This window comes from Punica granatum, chromosome 3 (assembly GCF_007655135.1).
Source record: "Punica granatum isolate Tunisia-2019 chromosome 3, ASM765513v2, whole genome shotgun sequence".
In the NCBI taxonomy this organism is placed as follows: Eukaryota; Viridiplantae; Streptophyta; class Magnoliopsida; order Myrtales; family Lythraceae; genus Punica; species Punica granatum.
The window spans coordinates 2,370,903-2,387,946 of record NC_045129.1 but is presented as its reverse complement, the minus strand read 5'-3'; the positions used below and the strand labels follow the sequence as shown (position 1 = coordinate 2,387,946).

Here is a 17,044-nt window from a genome sequence, read left to right as displayed (position 1 = left end):
TAAGGAGTCTTTTAAAAAAAAATTGTGCAAATCTATAAATAACTAAGCAAAAGGTGAGATATTTGCATGCGCGGCTGAAAGCCTGAAAAAGCAATTAATTATATCATTATCAGCCCTTTTTTGGGTAAGAATAAAATAATGGAAGACATTGCTCTTGCAATTCAGGGAGATCGAACGTGAAAGGTTATTTTCACTTTCAACAAGTAAGTTTTCCGGGACTCAAACTTGCGTTCTTCTCCTTATGGAGTTGGAACTGCTTGCCACTCAACCAACACTTTATTGGTTTATTAGCCATTATTAAGAGAAGCCCCCGGAAGGCTTTTATATATGTGTGTGTGTGTGTGGATATATAGATTTAGCGACGCTGTCCTCTTGACTTGGAGAGAAAAGAGTTGGGATAAGCATAGAGGAAAGAAGATGGCAAATCTTGAGCAGAACAATACAAGCGCAGATCAGTCCCATTTCAAGATCCCAGATATTAAGTTCACAAAGCTCTTCATCAATGGAGAATTTGTCGACTCCATCAAAGGTCAGATCGATTGTCTGCACAAAGATGTACGTTTTCGATAACTTAGTTCCATTAATTCCATGGAAGAAAATTCCTTTTTTCTGGGTTTTCTCCAGAGATATTCCAATATGTCGGCTTAAGACCGGTATTAGCTAAATCGGGGCCGATAACGGTCATAAGTTTTGGTGCATCATTTCTTCTCCTTCCCCTCTATTTTATGTTTTTGGTTGATGATCTGATCTATTCTTTTTCTTTCTCGATCTTCTTCAAATCTTACTCAAAAATCCTTATTAACACTAATTAGTTCACTATATATCGATAAAGCAATGAAAGGTGCCATGATTTAGACGTGCTGTAAGAAGCATCCCTCGACATATATCAGCTTTTCAAGAGTCGGATATATTTCTCCGAACCGAGAATCGTGTGTTTATTATTAACTCGAATTCGAACAAGAAAAATGAGAAATTATTCTACATCGCTAATAATCTTCTCTCTAGTACGCCCATGGCCAAGAAGATCAATAATTTATGTCACTGGCCTTGTGAAATACGAGTCTTTTCCCCAGTTGTCGATCATGCATTATTGGTAGATCGATTGATTGTGTGTGGAATTTGATTCTTATATAGCTAGTCAGTCTTTCAGCTATATAAATGTACACATACTTCAGCAAAACATATATATATATACATACATTCCCTATATTTTCTAATGTTTAGGTTTCGTCCAAAACTATAGGAAGAACCTTCGATACCGTGGACCCAAGAACAGGGGAGGTCATAGTAAGAATCGCAGAGGGAGATAAGGAAGATGTTGATGCGGCCGTGAAGGCCGCCCGAGAAGCATTCGATCATGGTCCATGGCCCAGGATGTCCGGTTTTGTATGTCTACTATTACCTTTCACAATCTTACCTATCTGGACTGACTCCGTTCCAGTGAGGTTTTCTAAAGTAACCAATAATAATTAATAATATTTTTTTTCGCTTAGGCAATAATCATATAATATATTTATGCATCCTTTATTCAATGTTTATATGTTGTGTTTGGTGGTCTAATTGTTTCATGGCAGACACTTCCCTCATAAACTATAAATAAAGTCCTACCAAACTTATCATATTGATTCTTTTCTAAAAAGGAAGAAATTATATATATCTAAATAATAAAGGGTGCTTGGCTTTAGAAATTAAATAATGATCATTTACCCAAAAAATAAAGAATTTACCGAAAAAAACAATTATCACTGTTATGGCATCTTCAACCTTCCCCTGCGAGTAACAGGGCGTATGCAGAAATTAGGAATCAGGTTTACTTTTCTATTGAACTTGGGTTTCAGCCCCTAATTCACCAAAAAAAAAAAAGAAAGAAAATGGGAATCAAGTTTAATTAGTTTCTCAGTAACATATATATACCATGCATGCCATCTGTTGTAATTCATATCGAATGTCCATTTTTTAATTCTACTCCATATCATATATACAGCGATCCATAATTAAATTATCTAATCAGCTGTATTCCCAATCAAAATGTTTTTTTTTTTTGGAGTGAATCATCAAAATATGTTTCAAACATCCGTATATGTTTGAGTCTAATCACTAGTAAAATATTCTAACCAGCAAAGGGCAAGGATCATGCTGAAATTTGCGGACTTAATCGAGCAAAACATAGAGGAACTGGCGGCCCTGGACTGCATTGATGCCGGGAAACTATTTCTCTGGGGCAAGCTTGTGGACATCCCTTTCGGGGCGAGGCTTCTGCAGTATTACGCAGGTGCAGCGGACAAGGTCCATGGAGAGGTCCTCAAGTCCTCACGACCACTCCATGCGTACACCCTAAAGGAACCGATCGGGGTGGTGGGCCACATCATCCCATGGAACTTCCCAACATCAAACTTCTTCATGAAGGTCGCACCGGCCTTGGCTGCGGGTTGCACCATGATTGTCAAGCCTGCTGAGCAGACCCCTCTGTCAGCGCTCTTTCATGCTCATCTTGCCAAACAGGTCATCAAAACCATCCGCAACTAAACTTGTTCCTCAATACTACAAACGGCCGTGGTTCAACACATACGGAGAATTTTTGGAGTTCTTCAACTTTCCAAGATCCTTCCTTGTCTAATTTAGGAAATGATTCTTATCAATAATTATTCAGGCTGGAGTTCCGGATGGAGTGCTTAACGTGGTAACGGGCTTTGGACATACAGCCGGTGCTGCTGTCAGCAGCCACATGGACATCGACATGGTAGTCCAATGTTGTTTATCTACCTAGTAATAGAGTTCCTTAATCATCATTTGACAAACCTCATTAATATGGTGATTTTTCAGGTAAGTTTTACGGGTTCTACTGAGGTCGGGAGGCTAATAATGCAAGCAGCTGCAACCAGCAATTTGAAGATGGTCTCACTTGAATTGGGGGGCAAGTCGCCTCTTATCATATTTGACGATGCTGACGTGGACAAAGCTGCTGAGCTTGCTCTAAACGGTATCCTTTTTAACAAGGTAACCAAAGCACGCTTCATAATTGAGAATTTTCAAATTTCCGACCCGAAGATATGGTCAATCCATAGCTTGTTAATTCTGATGTTAAACTAACTCGAAACTATCTGATGGTTAATTGAGAAAAATCTATTCTGTTAGGGTGAAGTATGTGCAGCCAGCTCTCGAGTTTATGTCCAAGAAGGAATCTACGGTGAATTCGAGAAGAAATTGATTGAGAAGGCAAAAGCTTGGAAACTGGGTGACCCTTTTGACCCAGAAACTCGTCAGGGACCACAGGTATAATAATGTATGAGAATTTGAATCAAAACAATTTCAATTCGAATCAGTTTAATGCTGCAGGTTATAACTCGATGTTGGCGCAGGTCGATAAGAAGCAGTTTGAAAGGATACTTTCTTACATCGACATTGGGGTGAAAGAAGGAGGCACCTTGCTGACGGGGGGTAAGCCTTGGGGGTCCAAGGGATACTATGTTGAGCCAACAGTTTTCGTGGATGTTAAGGTATATAAGTTAATGTTCATGGCATTTTTATACCAATTATATATTCCTCTTCTTTTGGGAACAAATATAATTAACCTGATGAAATCACCAGGAGGATATGCAAATAGCACGGGACGAAATCTTTGGACCGGTTCTGTCGCTCATGAAATTCAAGTGAGTATATATAGACCTTTCTATGTTCATATATATAGCTAATTTTACCCCTTAGGCAAGGTCTCGAGTTCGAGTTTTGTAAATAGAGAAAATTCACTATGAGAGAGTTTTATTAGTGGGCCGACCCGGCTCGATTAGATTAGTCCGGACATAATTGAGCTTTCGGATATCAGGTGCACACCAAAGATAAGATCGTGCTTACGAAGTGTAACTTGCAGGACCGTCGAGGAGGCAATTGAAAGGGCCAACAACAGCAAGTACGGCCTTGCAGCGGGAGTCTTGACGAAGGATATGAACGTGGCGAATAGAGTCTCGAGATCTATTCGTGCTGGAATCATCTGGATAAACTGCTACTCCAGTTTGGATGTTGGCTTTCCCTTTGGAGGGTACAAGATGAGTGGCTTTGGCCGTGAGTTAGGGCTCGATGGCCTCCACAAGTATCTGCAGGTCAAGACTGTTATGACCCCTTTGCACGATTCTCCCTGGCTCTAAGGGAGCACGTAACAACAGCCGTTGTCCGAATTTTAATCGACTGATGACCTGCACTGGTTATCTCGACTGTTGTTTGGTTTACCTCCTCACAGGTTATCTCGCCCGTGCAACGGGTATATTTCATGTTTATGTTCGACTGCTCTGAAGTTTTTGGTCAAAGAATTTAATATCAAAGTTCAGACTCGGTGTTGGTGGGATCAGGTCATTGTTTCAGAGGTGCTAAAGAACGTCTTGAACTATCATCATTATCTATACCCATCCACTTATCACATTCACAGGTAAACTTACTTTGATTTAGGCATGATGCTCTCTGCTTAGACTGTCATTGCTGCTCAATCTACATTTTCATACATCGAGTTATTTATTTTAATTATTTTAATAAACCAAATATGATTTCAACTGAGCAAAAGATTATATGTGAAGTATATACTGCATATATTGTCTGTAGTGAATACCACCAAAATGGAAGGCACGATGAGGACTATTATGTATATGAATTCTAGGTTTTCTCTAGCTGTCTAGTCAAACAAAATATCCTTCTCTCTTTTCCTATCCAAATCTTTTATTATGAGCATGAGCTGCATCCCGGCATAGAACTATGACCGACAATTGAAAAATATTGTTGCATCAGCTGAATCGGCAGGATTGAACATTTCTTTCTTAAAGAAGTCTTGTTTCGGAATATTCAAGATCAATAGAGAAAACTGGTTCTCTTGTCCCTTTTTCTCTTCGTTATCATTAAACAAAGAAGAATATATGATTGTGAATTGAAAAAAGCAAGAGCCAGACATGATCTTTAGTCTAATTTAATAATTCTTCTTCTGTCTGCACTTGATATGCTAAACGCTGCATTACTTGTTTGCATGACATAGAGGTTTGGCCTTTCAAAAGTACGTTTTTTTCCTTCAAGTTTTGCTGCAAAATGTTACCGATGTTCTTAGGCCTGCATGTGTTATACGCCTATCAATTGATACACACGAAGTCAACATCACCTGCAATTGCAGTCTATAATTTGCGCCTCTATAATCGAGTTGTGATCCGAGCATATGTACTAAGGGGCTATTATATATTGTTATGATTTGGACAAAGTAAAGAGTAGAAGAAATATACAACATAAACAAAAAGTTCATATCTATTGTTGTAAATAAAAAAAACATTAATGATGATGAAGTTATGGAAGTTGAGAGAATACTTTGATGTACACAATATTCTTAGTGTAGCTTGTGTATTTCTCATCATTCTCCACGATGAGTATTTTGAGTGTTTGAGGGGCGGTTACCCTTGACAATGTAAATCCATGAGAAAATACAAGTTTTGGCAAATTCAATCCGACAGAATTCAAAGAGTGACCTTGACTTTTTATTTATGGTCATTGCATAGCAAACCTATAGTGGGAATTGTTTCCTCCGCAAAACAAAAGGCCACTTGGAGTTCTTTGTTGTCAAAACTATTCGCGGGATGAGCACTTTTGCACCAATATTGGTTCCGCTAATTATCTTTGCTTCAATTATCCAAGTCCCCAACTACGTGATGATGAGTCTTGTTCCGTTACACATTCCTAATGCAGGGTTGATGTTCCTGAGAAGCATAATTGGCATTCTTTCTTTCAGTTGCAGACAATGATTTGGAATTCCCGAGAGATTAAGAGTATTTAGAAATTCAATAGGACGCGCATAATTTCTTGATTGGCGATATTCTCTAATGCCCGGTCGATCCCATTTGAACTTATGTATTCCCTGCTTGTCCCTTGAAGAAGATGAGAAATGTAGTCATTGATTTCGTCTACACTATCATTCACTGGGGTGAGAATTGCCCTTTCTCTTAGATATTCTTCATCTCGATCATGATTTCGAAAATTCTGATACGTACAGTCCTCCCTGATTACTTTTCTGCTAACAAAAATAAATCAAAGAAGTTAATAACAGTTATGAGACTAAAACATAGTAATTAATAGCTACAGAGGAAGGCATAATCAGCTTCTGATTTTATAGCTAATGAACACAGTAATTTCACTTTCCAAAACTTATATAAAGAAAATGGAGTTTTCACCCACTTGTTGAAGTATTTCATAAACGATGACATCGTAATAATTGCACGACCAAGACCAGTTATCCTTTTCTGCAGGGCAGGAGCAAGACCAAATATCCTTTTTCTGCCGGGTAAAATTGTGGGATATTAACACACATCATCTCATCTTATATATCCATCGTCATCACAAGTCTAGAAACGATGAGAATCCACCACCAATAAATACACATGAATCTTAGTGCTTTCATACCTTCGTTCATCTCATTTGCTCTGTCTCTTCAAATGTTGACCGGTTGGAAAGATGCTTGGATTGTTGTGAGGTGTTTCAGAAATTGAATCTCCATTGATTCTCTTCATGGAAGGCCGAACATAAGACCGAGGTTGAGAGATTTTCGCAGTCGTTTACTTTGCTCTGTTGTCTTTGAGGTTTCACTTGCTTAAGAGGCTAGGGCAAACTTTAGGGTTTTCGAGGTTGTGGCTGATGAATTTTCTCTTCCTTTTATGTCGGCAGCATTTTCTCATTATTAATGTCATTATTTTTCTAATTAATATATCACCCATGCACAATGACAGTGACCTTCCTTATTTTCTATTTGTAAATCCATATGTATTCAGTAGGAAGATATATTAGGATAACTAATATATTAGGAATAATATACATGGAAAATATTTGTAAATCTATATGTATAAAGTAGGAAAATATATTAGGATAATTAATATATTTGTAAATTAGGAAATATATTAGGTTAATATATATTTGTAAACTAAATATATATATGGAAAATGTCCTTTTACTAAATTGATTAGATAATTAGCCATATCATCCGTTAATAGGACATTGAACTTATTATCCGTGTGTTATATGGAAAATGTCCTCTTGCTAAATTGATTAGATAATTGGCCATATTATTAGGATATCGAAGATAATATTTATGTGCTGCACAGACTGTTTGAAATACTTATAGATTAGATTAAATTAGTGTAATTAACTTATAGCGTAATTATCTTATAGTGTAATTAACTTTGTCATATATACGCGTAACTGATATTATTTCTCGGTCTCATAATTTCGATTATAAGATGTGTTGATTTGCTATCTATGGATGTTAAAAATACTTGATTGGAAGGTCAATTACGTAAAATAAGTAATATTAATTTTTTCTTTTCTTTTTAAACTCAAGATTCTATATATGCATACGCACTTAATAATTTGCGCGTTACACATTGTCAGTTCCTAATATATGCACTGTGCAATCAAATGTCTATAATAGGTCTATAAATAAAAATATTTCTGGAATTAGCTCACTACGATGTGGCTTAATTGTCTTTAACAGTTAAGAGCTTTAGTCCTTTCATTTGCATAAGATACATACATATATATATATATATATATATATATACGTATCTCCATAGGGACGGATCCAAGGGGGCACCGGGGGTCGCCTCCTTGGACTTGAAAAAAATTACAATTTTTTAATATATTTTAGTAAATTTGATATTTTTTTATGAAATTATTATATCTCGTCACCTTAACTTTACGAATATACTTTTTCTTCACCTTCTCTTTAATTTCGCTCCCTTAAATTGAATTTCTAGATCCGTCCCAGATCTCCAATGTCCTCCTATGTTAGTTTCTCGTGTTTTAAGATGTAGCGTGTCGCGTGTGCCTTGACATGTACGAAGTATGGTCCATATTTAAGCAGTTATACCCAGTTTTAAGACCCATATCGTGATTCTTCTTGCGGCGACGAATTGAAGGGATAAAAGAAAAACGATGCTGAAGACAGACTTGCCCGGTTGACATATCAATAATTCAATGTGATAGGACAAACACATGTGATGGTGAAAGACCCCCCCTTTCTATAGTCAATGCAATTAATAATTATATGCAAACAAGACTACACGTACGCTCGATATGGTGATATTATGATATTTCAATTGCATTAGCATTTCCTTTGATTCCGATAATGTGGTTGCTCCAGTTAATTTGCGCTCACTTCAGCAGTTATTTAATTACGTAGCTAGTCATACACCGACGGCTTCTAATTCGGTACCAGTTTCTCATACAATGAGTATCATTATTAACGTTTTGGCTCATATATATGGGTTAGTCTAACTTAATTATCTCGATTTGTACGTAGCATGGAGTATCTATTCACCAAATGATATCATTTTCGTCCTCACAATTAGGGGGCAATGTATTACATTCGGTTGGCTAAATAAATTGATTCAATAAAAATATCATGTTAATTTTTTTTTCATTCATATATTCTCTATGTTCGGTAGTTAGTAGTTATAACAATCCCTTTTTCTTTTTCTGGTAATCAAATTAATTTTTTGCGGTTCAAATTAAAATTATTCATGAGAACACAGCTGCACCTAATCGAGCATACATATACATATATAAATTCGGGGACTGCTGCTTGTCTTTCCGTCCTTTTTTCCTCCCCCGCCGCCCGCCCCCCCCTAAAAAGCATTTAATGATTCGGATTCGCTCTCTGGTGCTTGAATCTATTGGACTTACATATATGTATAATAATCGTATAAATATAAATATATATAAATTATTACCCAGAAATAATATATGTATATATGTAAATGCAATACAGCGGGTTTTTTGTATGATATTTCTTTTGACATATAAATGAAGGATTAATTACAGTAAACTACGTACTAATGAAGTACACAGGTACTCATTTCTTCACGTGATTAAATCACCAATATATATTATACATTGTTTCCCCTTTTTATTATATACACAAAAATCATTATTGAGTTGATAATATCCCCGAAGAATTAAAACTGTCAACATCATCATTGATTTTACCTCTTAATTTAATACGTGTAATTAACAATAATTAAATCAAAGTCACTGTTTTTCTTTTTTGTCCTGAAGGGCAGGATTCGCGAGCAGATCACATATATTTCATTTAATAATAGTAGTAATATTATAAAGATAATTAATAATGGGGGGGCCGGCCAAATTAATTATCGGAACAAACGGTTGACTTGGAGAGAGTTTTAAATAATACTACTCACACTAAAGTGACAAAGAAAAATCAATAAAAATTATTTAATAAAAAATAATTATGATAATTATTCAAATGATAAGTATCGATTTCTCTATTTTATACAATTTAATTGGTGGTTCATCACGTCATGTGACGAAGTATAATCACCTAATAACTTCTCGTTGACTTATTTATATATTTAATCTAGTTAGGTAAATCAAAAGTAAAAGTTCAATTAAATTTTCGTGGGCCTGGCATGTTTATATCTATGCAGCTCATATTTATATCGATCTATGCAACTTTTTTTTCTTGATCATCCCTTTGTCATTTTGCGTGGCCGCGTAGTCCCATTCCAGTTCTACGGTATTAAATGTTACTAATTTAATCATACAAATGATGTTGCAGTTAATGGATGTTACGTACGTAATATACGAGAATGAATGAAACTAAGGATCGAAAATAACTCCAAGTGAAGCGAGAAATCGTTATTCTTGCATCGGGCAGTCTTTTGAATTAGGGTTCGAAACAGCATTATTTTATCATGCTGGATCCAAACACATCGATATTAATTCCACTGCAACACATCAACGACGTCCATAAAGTTTAATTTGCAGTTTTGCTGTGACATTTTGAATCAAATATCTTTCAAACGGCAACCTTCACTACCATTAATGTTTTTCTCATGGTTTTCGAACCGTACGTACGTCTAGGACTTGGTATCAGCTTCCCGTTTCATGCCCCATATGTCAATACTAATTCACTTCACTTTTATTTTCCTATACGATCCATATAACTCCGGAAAAAAAAAAGACGTGCTAACAAAAACAACGACGTGGCAAAGTACATTGTGTCTCCATTCTACAGCATTTGGATGGACAGATGCCACGACTAACAGATGCCACGATCTTCTTTTTGCAATCTACAAGGTAAGAGATTTGTATTTGGTTTTAGAGTTGAATACAATTGAGTTTTGGTTTTAATTGATTTGTAATAATTGTGTTAAAAGTGTGAAAAAGTAATGAACAGTTAAGAGAAAGTAATGATTGTGTTGTTGAATTGTGGAAAAAATAATGAATAGTTGAAAAAAAGTAATAATTGTGTTGTTAAATTGTGAAAAAGTAATAAATAGTTGAGAGAATTTAGTATTAAAAATTGAATTGAATAATTAAAAAAATTGAAGAAAAATAAAAAAAATCATAATTATATTGTTGAATTAAAAATAAATAAAATTAAATGAAATAAAGTTCCAAACGGGGGTAAGCCGACCCACCAATCCGATCCATAGTATTTCCACCCCAATCTCTTTGGGATGCTAACAAGTCATAAGGGAGAATGAGATTTTTGAATCTGACCTAGATGCTATTAATTCAAGCCGAAAAAAAAAAAAAGAAGAAGAAGACATAAATGCTATTAAATATGCGGTTAGAGTGGGCCCAATCGAGTGAAGAGAAGTACTCTTCTTTGTTTTCTTCCCCCTTCTTTTGATAGTCAAGAAGAAGACATAATACGTGTGTGTGTATATATAGGGACACTTCTCTGGGATCGGGGAAGAATAATAGAGAGTAGTAAGACCATCGAGAGCAAGAGATGGCAAATCACCATCAGAGCAGCAATGGAAGCGCAGAGATCCATATCGAGATACCGGAGATTAAGTTCACCAAGCTCTTCATCAATGGAGAATTCGTCCACTCCATCAAAGGTCATATTGTCTATACACATCTCATATATACATACCTAACCATATCAAAGCTTCTTTATCTCATCTTCATTTCCCCCCATATAAGAAGCTAGAATTGTGCTCTTCTGATTATTATCACGAGAGGGTCGAAATGAAAGGAAAATGATTATCTTTTGATTTCTGCTCAGTTTGTTAGAAAATAATAAGTGGATACGTTAGTATAGAATATTCATCTATATATATATAGATATGCAAACACTAGACCATCACGATCATATAGTATCAATATACCGAAAAAATACTATTAATTCCTTTTTTTTCCATGAACAAGTAAATTCGTGGCCAAACAAGTAATTTAAGATTATTTTCAATAAAACGCTACTATTCACCCAAAAAAAAAAAAGAGCATCCTGTCGGGTGGACCCGATGTTACTCATTATTTAGGTAATTTAGCCAATGGTATTTCCTCTCCCCCACCTTTTTTTTTTTTTTTTTTTTTGGATAAATGATGAAACTTCATTGATAACAGATGAATTTACATCAGAAACCAATACCATTTTCCTCTATACGGAGTAAAATAAAAAATACCCAAGAGCTACTCCCAAGTCAACTAGTTGCAGTATCAAAATGGTGAAACATATGCCTCGCAATGATAGAGTGTGCAATTTTGCATGAGAATCGAGGGAGAACAGACAACTTTGCTTTCACATCCGAGAAGATCCTTCGTATTATAATTGTTGGAGGCGAGACTTGATTCCGGTAGAGCCTGGCGTTCCTCTCCCTCCAGATGCAGTAAATGTAGTGAGTCCAGAGAAGTTTAAGACAAATAATATCCAGCTTCTTTCCACGGAGAGAGGAGACCCAGCAAAGTTCCGTATTCCAGTCGACATTGTGTTTGTTCATTCCAACACGGTCTAATAAACTTCTCCAAATCCCTTGGGTGATAGGGCATTCAAAAAAGAGGTGATTTCGGGTCTCCAATTCCAAACTACAGAATTCGCATTCGGGTGCAGTAATCGAGATTCTCCAACTCATAAGCCTATCTTTTGTACTCAATCTATTATGAATACAAAGCCAGCTAATGAAAGAGGATCGAGGAAACTGCCCCTCAAACCAGATTGCGTTCCTCCATTCCATCTTCTGGCTTCTGGGACTAAAGCATTTCCACGCACTAGCAACAGAAAATGTCTCGGATTTGTGAGCCGTCCATGTGACCCTATCACGATCAGAGAGTTGAATTGCATTAGCGAGATCACGGAGCAGGCCAGCTTGCAGATCCGAGCTTCTAGGCCAATGCCAGCATCCATCAACCAGAATCGAACTAACTGTTGCGTGCTCCCTAATCGACGGAAAGCACTGGAGCCCCCTGGTGCAATAGTTTATTAAAGAACCGACCGGTAACCACTTGTCATACCAGAAAGATACATTCGTACCAGGGCCAACACAATAGCGGATATAGGGAGACATCAAAGTCCTCAGCTGCAAAAGTTTTCTCCAGTTCCAAGAACAATCACCAGGTATCCTTAAAGACCAAATACTTCGGTCTTTGATTAAATATTTAGCAACCCAGGCCACCCAAAGAGACCCTGAACGCACGAGGAGAGACCAAAGGTTTTTGAGTACGCATACCTTATTCCACAGGGTTAGGTCCTTGATACCGAGTCCTCCATCAGACTTTGGAAGACATAGAGTTTCCCACCTTTTTGGTCTTGTTTGCTACTATTACTATGAGTGGTAACCTGTCGGGTGGACCCGTCCGCAGGAGACTCCTTAGTCCTTAGAATATGTTTTGACCTTCTTCTTTCTTGACACATGAAAATGGAAATTAAGTCTCCTTTTCTTCTGAAAGTTAAAAATTAAGTTTGAATAATCAAATATACTCCTAGTTTCATAACTGGCTGTATAAAAGAGGATGGTCAGTGTTGTGCCCGGGTCACCGTGAATTTATATCGTGTTCCTTTATTAACTATTATGATTATAATTTTTATTTCATCATGATAGGTTAATGAGGCACTCTAAAAACTGACTATATATTATTTCTTAGTTTTCGCGATAACGCTGAAAAGCCTTTAAAACGATAACAATCATCTACTATCAGATTTAAGTTTTATTGCGGATATGACTATTCGAAACCTTTCCGATGCTCTTTGTGCGTCGAAAATTTCTCGGTTTTTCTCAAGATTCATTCATGCAGTGATTATTAATTTATTCATTCACTAACAAAAATATTTTCCAAAGTTTAAGTTGCTGAAAAAAAAAAGACGTCATTTTAAGAATTCCTTTGTCTTGTATTAATTCCATCTCATGCATACAATGAGAAAAGGAAAGAAAATCACGAATTGTATATGCGTTTCTAGAGGCTCCGCCGCACCTTTTTTTTTTTTTTATGTTGCCCTTTTTCCTTAAAATTTCCTCCAAATCAAAACTCGCCCAACGCCACCCACAGCTCTCTCTGGTTAATATTTGACATAAGAAAAATAAAAATAAAGCGAAAAACCGGAAATTCGGAAAACCTAAAACCCTAAAAGTCCTTATGGATGGTTTTTAAGCGTCTGTAAAATTCACCCGAAAATAATGGGGATCGATTGAAAATTCCGCTGGTAACCCACCCGAAAAATCATACATATATATATATATATATATATACACACGTGTTTATATATATTTTCACTAAATTCATTCATAGATTGCTGAATTTTTTGAGAAATAATTATATTGTAGTGTTATTATACACCTAAATTCATTTGTGTGGCAAAAGAAAGAAAACTTACAATATATTTTTTTTGTGATTCCGGATTGTTTTCGAAAGTTTTTTAATTGGTCTTATAATTTTTTTCACTTTTGGTCCCAAAAAACCACTTGAAAAAATTGAAACCACGGGCGAGCGTTTTTTCGTATTCTAAATGGTTTTAGGGTGATTCTTTTGTTCTAAGAAAAGGGTTCGAACTCAATAGGAAACGAAATATTTTGAAAAAAACCACCCGTACCCACCATTTTTCACCCATACTTACAACTGATTTAATCAAAATAATATACTGTAGTTCGTGTAAACTATGTGTTGTTAGAGTTTAGGATGGAAAATAAATTGAAATAATGAATGATATGTCTTTTTTTTTTTTGCTCAGAAGATAAATTTGAACAATATATAAGTCTCATCGATGAGACCATTCGGGATCTCTTGATTCCAAGTCGGCTATGTGTGACACTACGGCCCCTTCCTCTAACTTTTTTTGTTTTTTTTTGGGTTAATGTTTGGTGCCAAAATTGCAGGGAGGACCTTCGAGACGTTGGACCCAAGGACGGGGGAGGCCATTGCAAGAATCGCAGAGGGTGATAAGGATGACATCGACGTGGCCGTGAAGGCTGCCCGCGAAGCATTCGATCACGGCCCATGGCCCAGGATGCCCGGCTCTGTATGTCTACTTACTTTCGTTTCCCAGTTTGGTCCCTCTCAACTTTGTTTCTCTCAATCAAGTCCTCATAGTGACAGCATATGTGCCAATCCATCCTCCCCCCTCCCCTCCATTAACAAAATAATGTTCCCAATCTGTACATGTACGATAGTATTAAGTAGTAAATACTATTCGATGTGCAATTATATGGTAAGCTTAAACTTTTACATCCATAATGCTTTCTTTATATACAGTTTTGGTACGAGTTCCAATAGTTATGTTAGTGAATGTAAATTATGATTCTTGACTGTATGCGCGTGTACGACTACGATCTCGCGACCATCACCAGCAAAGAGCAAGGATCATGCATAAATTCGCGGACCTAATAGAGCAACACGCCGAGGAACTGGCAGCCCTGGACTGCATCGATGCAGGGAAGCTATTCTTCAGGGGCAAGGCCGTGGAAATCCCTTCAGCCGTGGGGATGCTTCGTTACTATGCTGGTGCAGCGGATAAGATCCACGGCGACGTCCTCAAGTCTACGCGATCGCTTCACGCGTACACTCTGAAGGAACCGATCGGTGTGGTGGGCCAAATCATCCCGTGGAACTATCCCACAATCATGTTCTTCATGAAGGTCGCCCCAGCATTGGCCGCGGGTTGCACCATGGTCGTCAAGCCTGCCGAGCAGACACCTCTCTCGGCCCTCTTTTATGCCAACCTCGCCAAGCAGGTAGGACCTGCTCAGCGACTTTGTAATGGCCTAGATGTGGGAAAATATAATTACAAAGTCTTTTACTTCCAAAAAACTGACTAATCATTTACAGAGTATATAATTCTTATGCAAATTATAACAGGCTGGTATCCCGAACGGAGTGCTTAACGTTGTAACGGGCTTTGGACGTACCACAGGCGCCGCTATCAGCAATCACATGGACATCGACATGGTTAAAGCTTTTTAACCCAGTCTATATATATATATCCTCAGATCATAAGACTACTATGAAAATTTTTCCTTAATTTGAATCTATTTATGAATTTATCAGGTAAGTTTTACGGGTTCTACCGAGGTGGGAAGGCTAATAATGCAGGCAGCTGCAACCAGCAATTTGAAAACGGTCTCACTTGAACTGGGGGGCAAGTCTCCTCTTATCATATTCGACGATGCTGATGTGGGCAACGCTGCGGAGCTGGCTCTAAACGCTGTGGTTTTCAATAAGGTAACATGAGACGAGAATATAGAAATTTCCTGAAATCAGTCGTAAGGCCAATCTGAAGAACATTGTTTTCTTGGTTTATTTAGGGAGAAATATGTGTGGCCGGCTCCCGGGTTTATGTTCATGAAGGGATTTACGACGAATTCGTGAAGAAATTAGCTGAGAAAGCGGAAGCTTGGAAGTTGGGCGATCCTTTCGATCCTAGTACCTGTCAAGGACCACAGGTATGAGATAAAACAAGAATGGGAACAAACTATGTCCGATGGACGGTATATCTCAGCTCGTGATTAATTCCATAGGGAAAAGTAAAAAAAATAAATAAAAAAAATCAGACTCTTCCTTTGTTCGAAGAAAAGTAAGTAATCCATTTCTACTTGCAGGTTGACAAGAGACAGTTTGAAAAAGTACTTTCATACATCGATATCGGGATGAAAGAAGGAGCAACACTCTTAACTGGGGGTAAGCGTTGGGGGTCTAAGGGGTACTATATTGAGCCTACTGTATTCGTTGATGTCAAGGTATGAGTCCACCGTTCATGCAAACTGAAAAGAAGGAAAACCCTCAACTGTTAGAATTATTAATGTCTCAAAATATTTGATCAGGAAGACATGCGAATCGCGACGGATGAAATATTTGGCCCAGTTATGTCTCTCATGAAGTTCAGGTAACAATGCCATTCAGTTCATATCAATTTCTTCCAGTATTGACTGAATTTGCTGTACTTTGGAAATAGTTTACATTTACCAGCAGAGATACTGTCTTCAATTATGTTCTGCTGGGCAATTTGCAGGACCATTGAGGAGGCAATTGAAAGGGCCAATTCCAGTAAATATGGCCTTGCCGCCGGAATCGTGACGAAGGACCTGAACGTGGCAAATAGAGTCTTGAGATCCATCCGATCCGGAATCATCTGGATAAACTGCTATTTTGAATTTGACTCTGACTTCCCATATGGAGGATACAAGCTGAGCGGCTTTGGCCGAGATTCGGGGCTCGAAGGCCTCCAAAAGTATCTCCAGGTCAAGACTGTTGTGACCCCATTGCATGATTCTCCTTGGCTCTGAGCAAACATAAATGCAAAATTGCGTGTCATCAACATTTGAATTCGACAGAAACATTTTATGTTGTTTTGTTCTTTTTACCAACATTTGAAGGTTGATATTGTAAGTTGTATTCTGTACATTAATAAAAGTTCGGACATTCAATAATGACAAATGGTTTTTTTTCCTTTCAACTAGTACATGATGGTATTATTTAGTTGCGTAACGATCATATATAAGTTGATTTTTAAGAATATTTTTGTCTCCGGCCTCGAGCTTCACTCGAAAATACACGAGTGAGCTGAATGTCGCCTTAGACCCCCTAGTCCGGTAAACTCGCTTGGCCTGAGGCTGATTCCCAATTTGCCAACTTGGGTTGTTCTTGCAATTTGGACCGACTGGAGAGAGAATTAACACATCGGGGGGTAAAGTGCGACATCACAAAAGTACATGGGCGACCCCGGAAATTAAGGCCACGGTAATCTCTGAGGCCCAGGCCCAAGCCCATTTTTTCGAAGATAGGACCCAAGGCCCAA

At 37.4% G+C, this 17,044-nt stretch overlaps 2 protein-coding genes and 1 long non-coding RNA gene across 6 annotated transcripts; 2 read left to right on the top strand and 1 right to left on the bottom strand.

The window, feature by feature from the left end:
- Window positions 1-332: 332 nt before the first annotated feature.
- LOC116201797 (aldehyde dehydrogenase family 2 member C4-like) lies at window positions 333-4,443 on the top strand. Of its 4 annotated transcripts, none has more exons than XM_031533204.1 (9): window positions 333-555; window positions 1,225-1,386; window positions 2,119-2,502; window positions 2,651-2,740; window positions 2,824-2,997; window positions 3,136-3,273; window positions 3,360-3,497; window positions 3,589-3,650; window positions 3,824-4,443. In XM_031533204.1, the coding sequence occupies exons 1-9, from the start codon at window positions 418-420 to the stop codon at window positions 4,140-4,142; spliced, it is 1,605 nt and encodes a 534-aa protein (XP_031389064.1). In that variant the 5' UTR covers window positions 333-417; the 3' UTR covers window positions 4,143-4,443. The 4 variants fall into 4 exon arrangements, with proteins under 4 accessions (XP_031389064.1, XP_031389066.1, XP_031389065.1 ...); XM_031533206.1 differs by having other exon boundaries at window positions 335-529; window positions 1,244-1,386; XM_031533205.1 differs by having other exon boundaries at window positions 337-555; window positions 3,869-4,271.
- A 1,033-nt stretch (window positions 4,444-5,476) lies between these two features.
- LOC116201798 lies at window positions 5,477-6,683 on the bottom strand. The gene is made up of 2 exons (XR_004155947.1): window positions 6,421-6,683; window positions 5,477-6,031 (listed from the first exon to the last, which is right to left on the bottom strand). It is a non-coding gene; the product is annotated as an uncharacterized LOC116201798 (long non-coding RNA).
- Window positions 6,684-10,720: 4,037 nt separating this feature from the next.
- Window positions 10,721-16,695, top strand: LOC116198493 (aldehyde dehydrogenase family 2 member C4-like). Its single transcript, XM_031528655.1, has 9 exons — window positions 10,721-10,880; window positions 14,130-14,272; window positions 14,601-14,984; window positions 15,109-15,198; window positions 15,298-15,471; window positions 15,555-15,692; window positions 15,849-15,986; window positions 16,071-16,132; window positions 16,259-16,695. The coding sequence occupies exons 1-9, from the start codon at window positions 10,769-10,771 to the stop codon at window positions 16,530-16,532; spliced, it is 1,515 nt and encodes a 504-aa protein (XP_031384515.1). The 5' UTR covers window positions 10,721-10,768; the 3' UTR covers window positions 16,533-16,695.
- The last annotated feature ends 349 nt before the right edge of the window (window positions 16,696-17,044 follow it).

What these genes read in the sequence shown, in the direction of transcription:
- LOC116201797 (XM_031533204.1), top strand. Translation starts at nt 418, where the DNA reads ATGGCAAATCTTGAGCAGAACAATACAAGCGCAGATCAGTCCCATTTC. An exon ending in TCGATTGTCTGCACAAAGAT is followed by an intron (nt 556 to 1,224) that starts GTACGTTTTCGA and finishes TCTAATGTTTAG; the next exon opens with GTTTCGTCCAAAACTATAGG. An exon ending in GGCCCAGGATGTCCGGTTTT is followed by an intron (nt 1,387 to 2,118) that starts GTATGTCTACTA and finishes TATTCTAACCAG; the next exon opens with CAAAGGGCAAGGATCATGCT.
- LOC116198493 (XM_031528655.1), top strand. Translation starts at nt 10,769, where the DNA reads ATGGCAAATCACCATCAGAGCAGCAATGGAAGCGCAGAGATCCATATC. An exon ending in GGCCCAGGATGCCCGGCTCT is followed by an intron (nt 14,273 to 14,600) that starts GTATGTCTACTT and finishes GACCATCACCAG; the next exon opens with CAAAGAGCAAGGATCATGCA. An exon ending in ATGTCTCTCATGAAGTTCAG is followed by an intron (nt 16,133 to 16,258) that starts GTAACAATGCCA and finishes GGCAATTTGCAG; the next exon opens with GACCATTGAGGAGGCAATTG.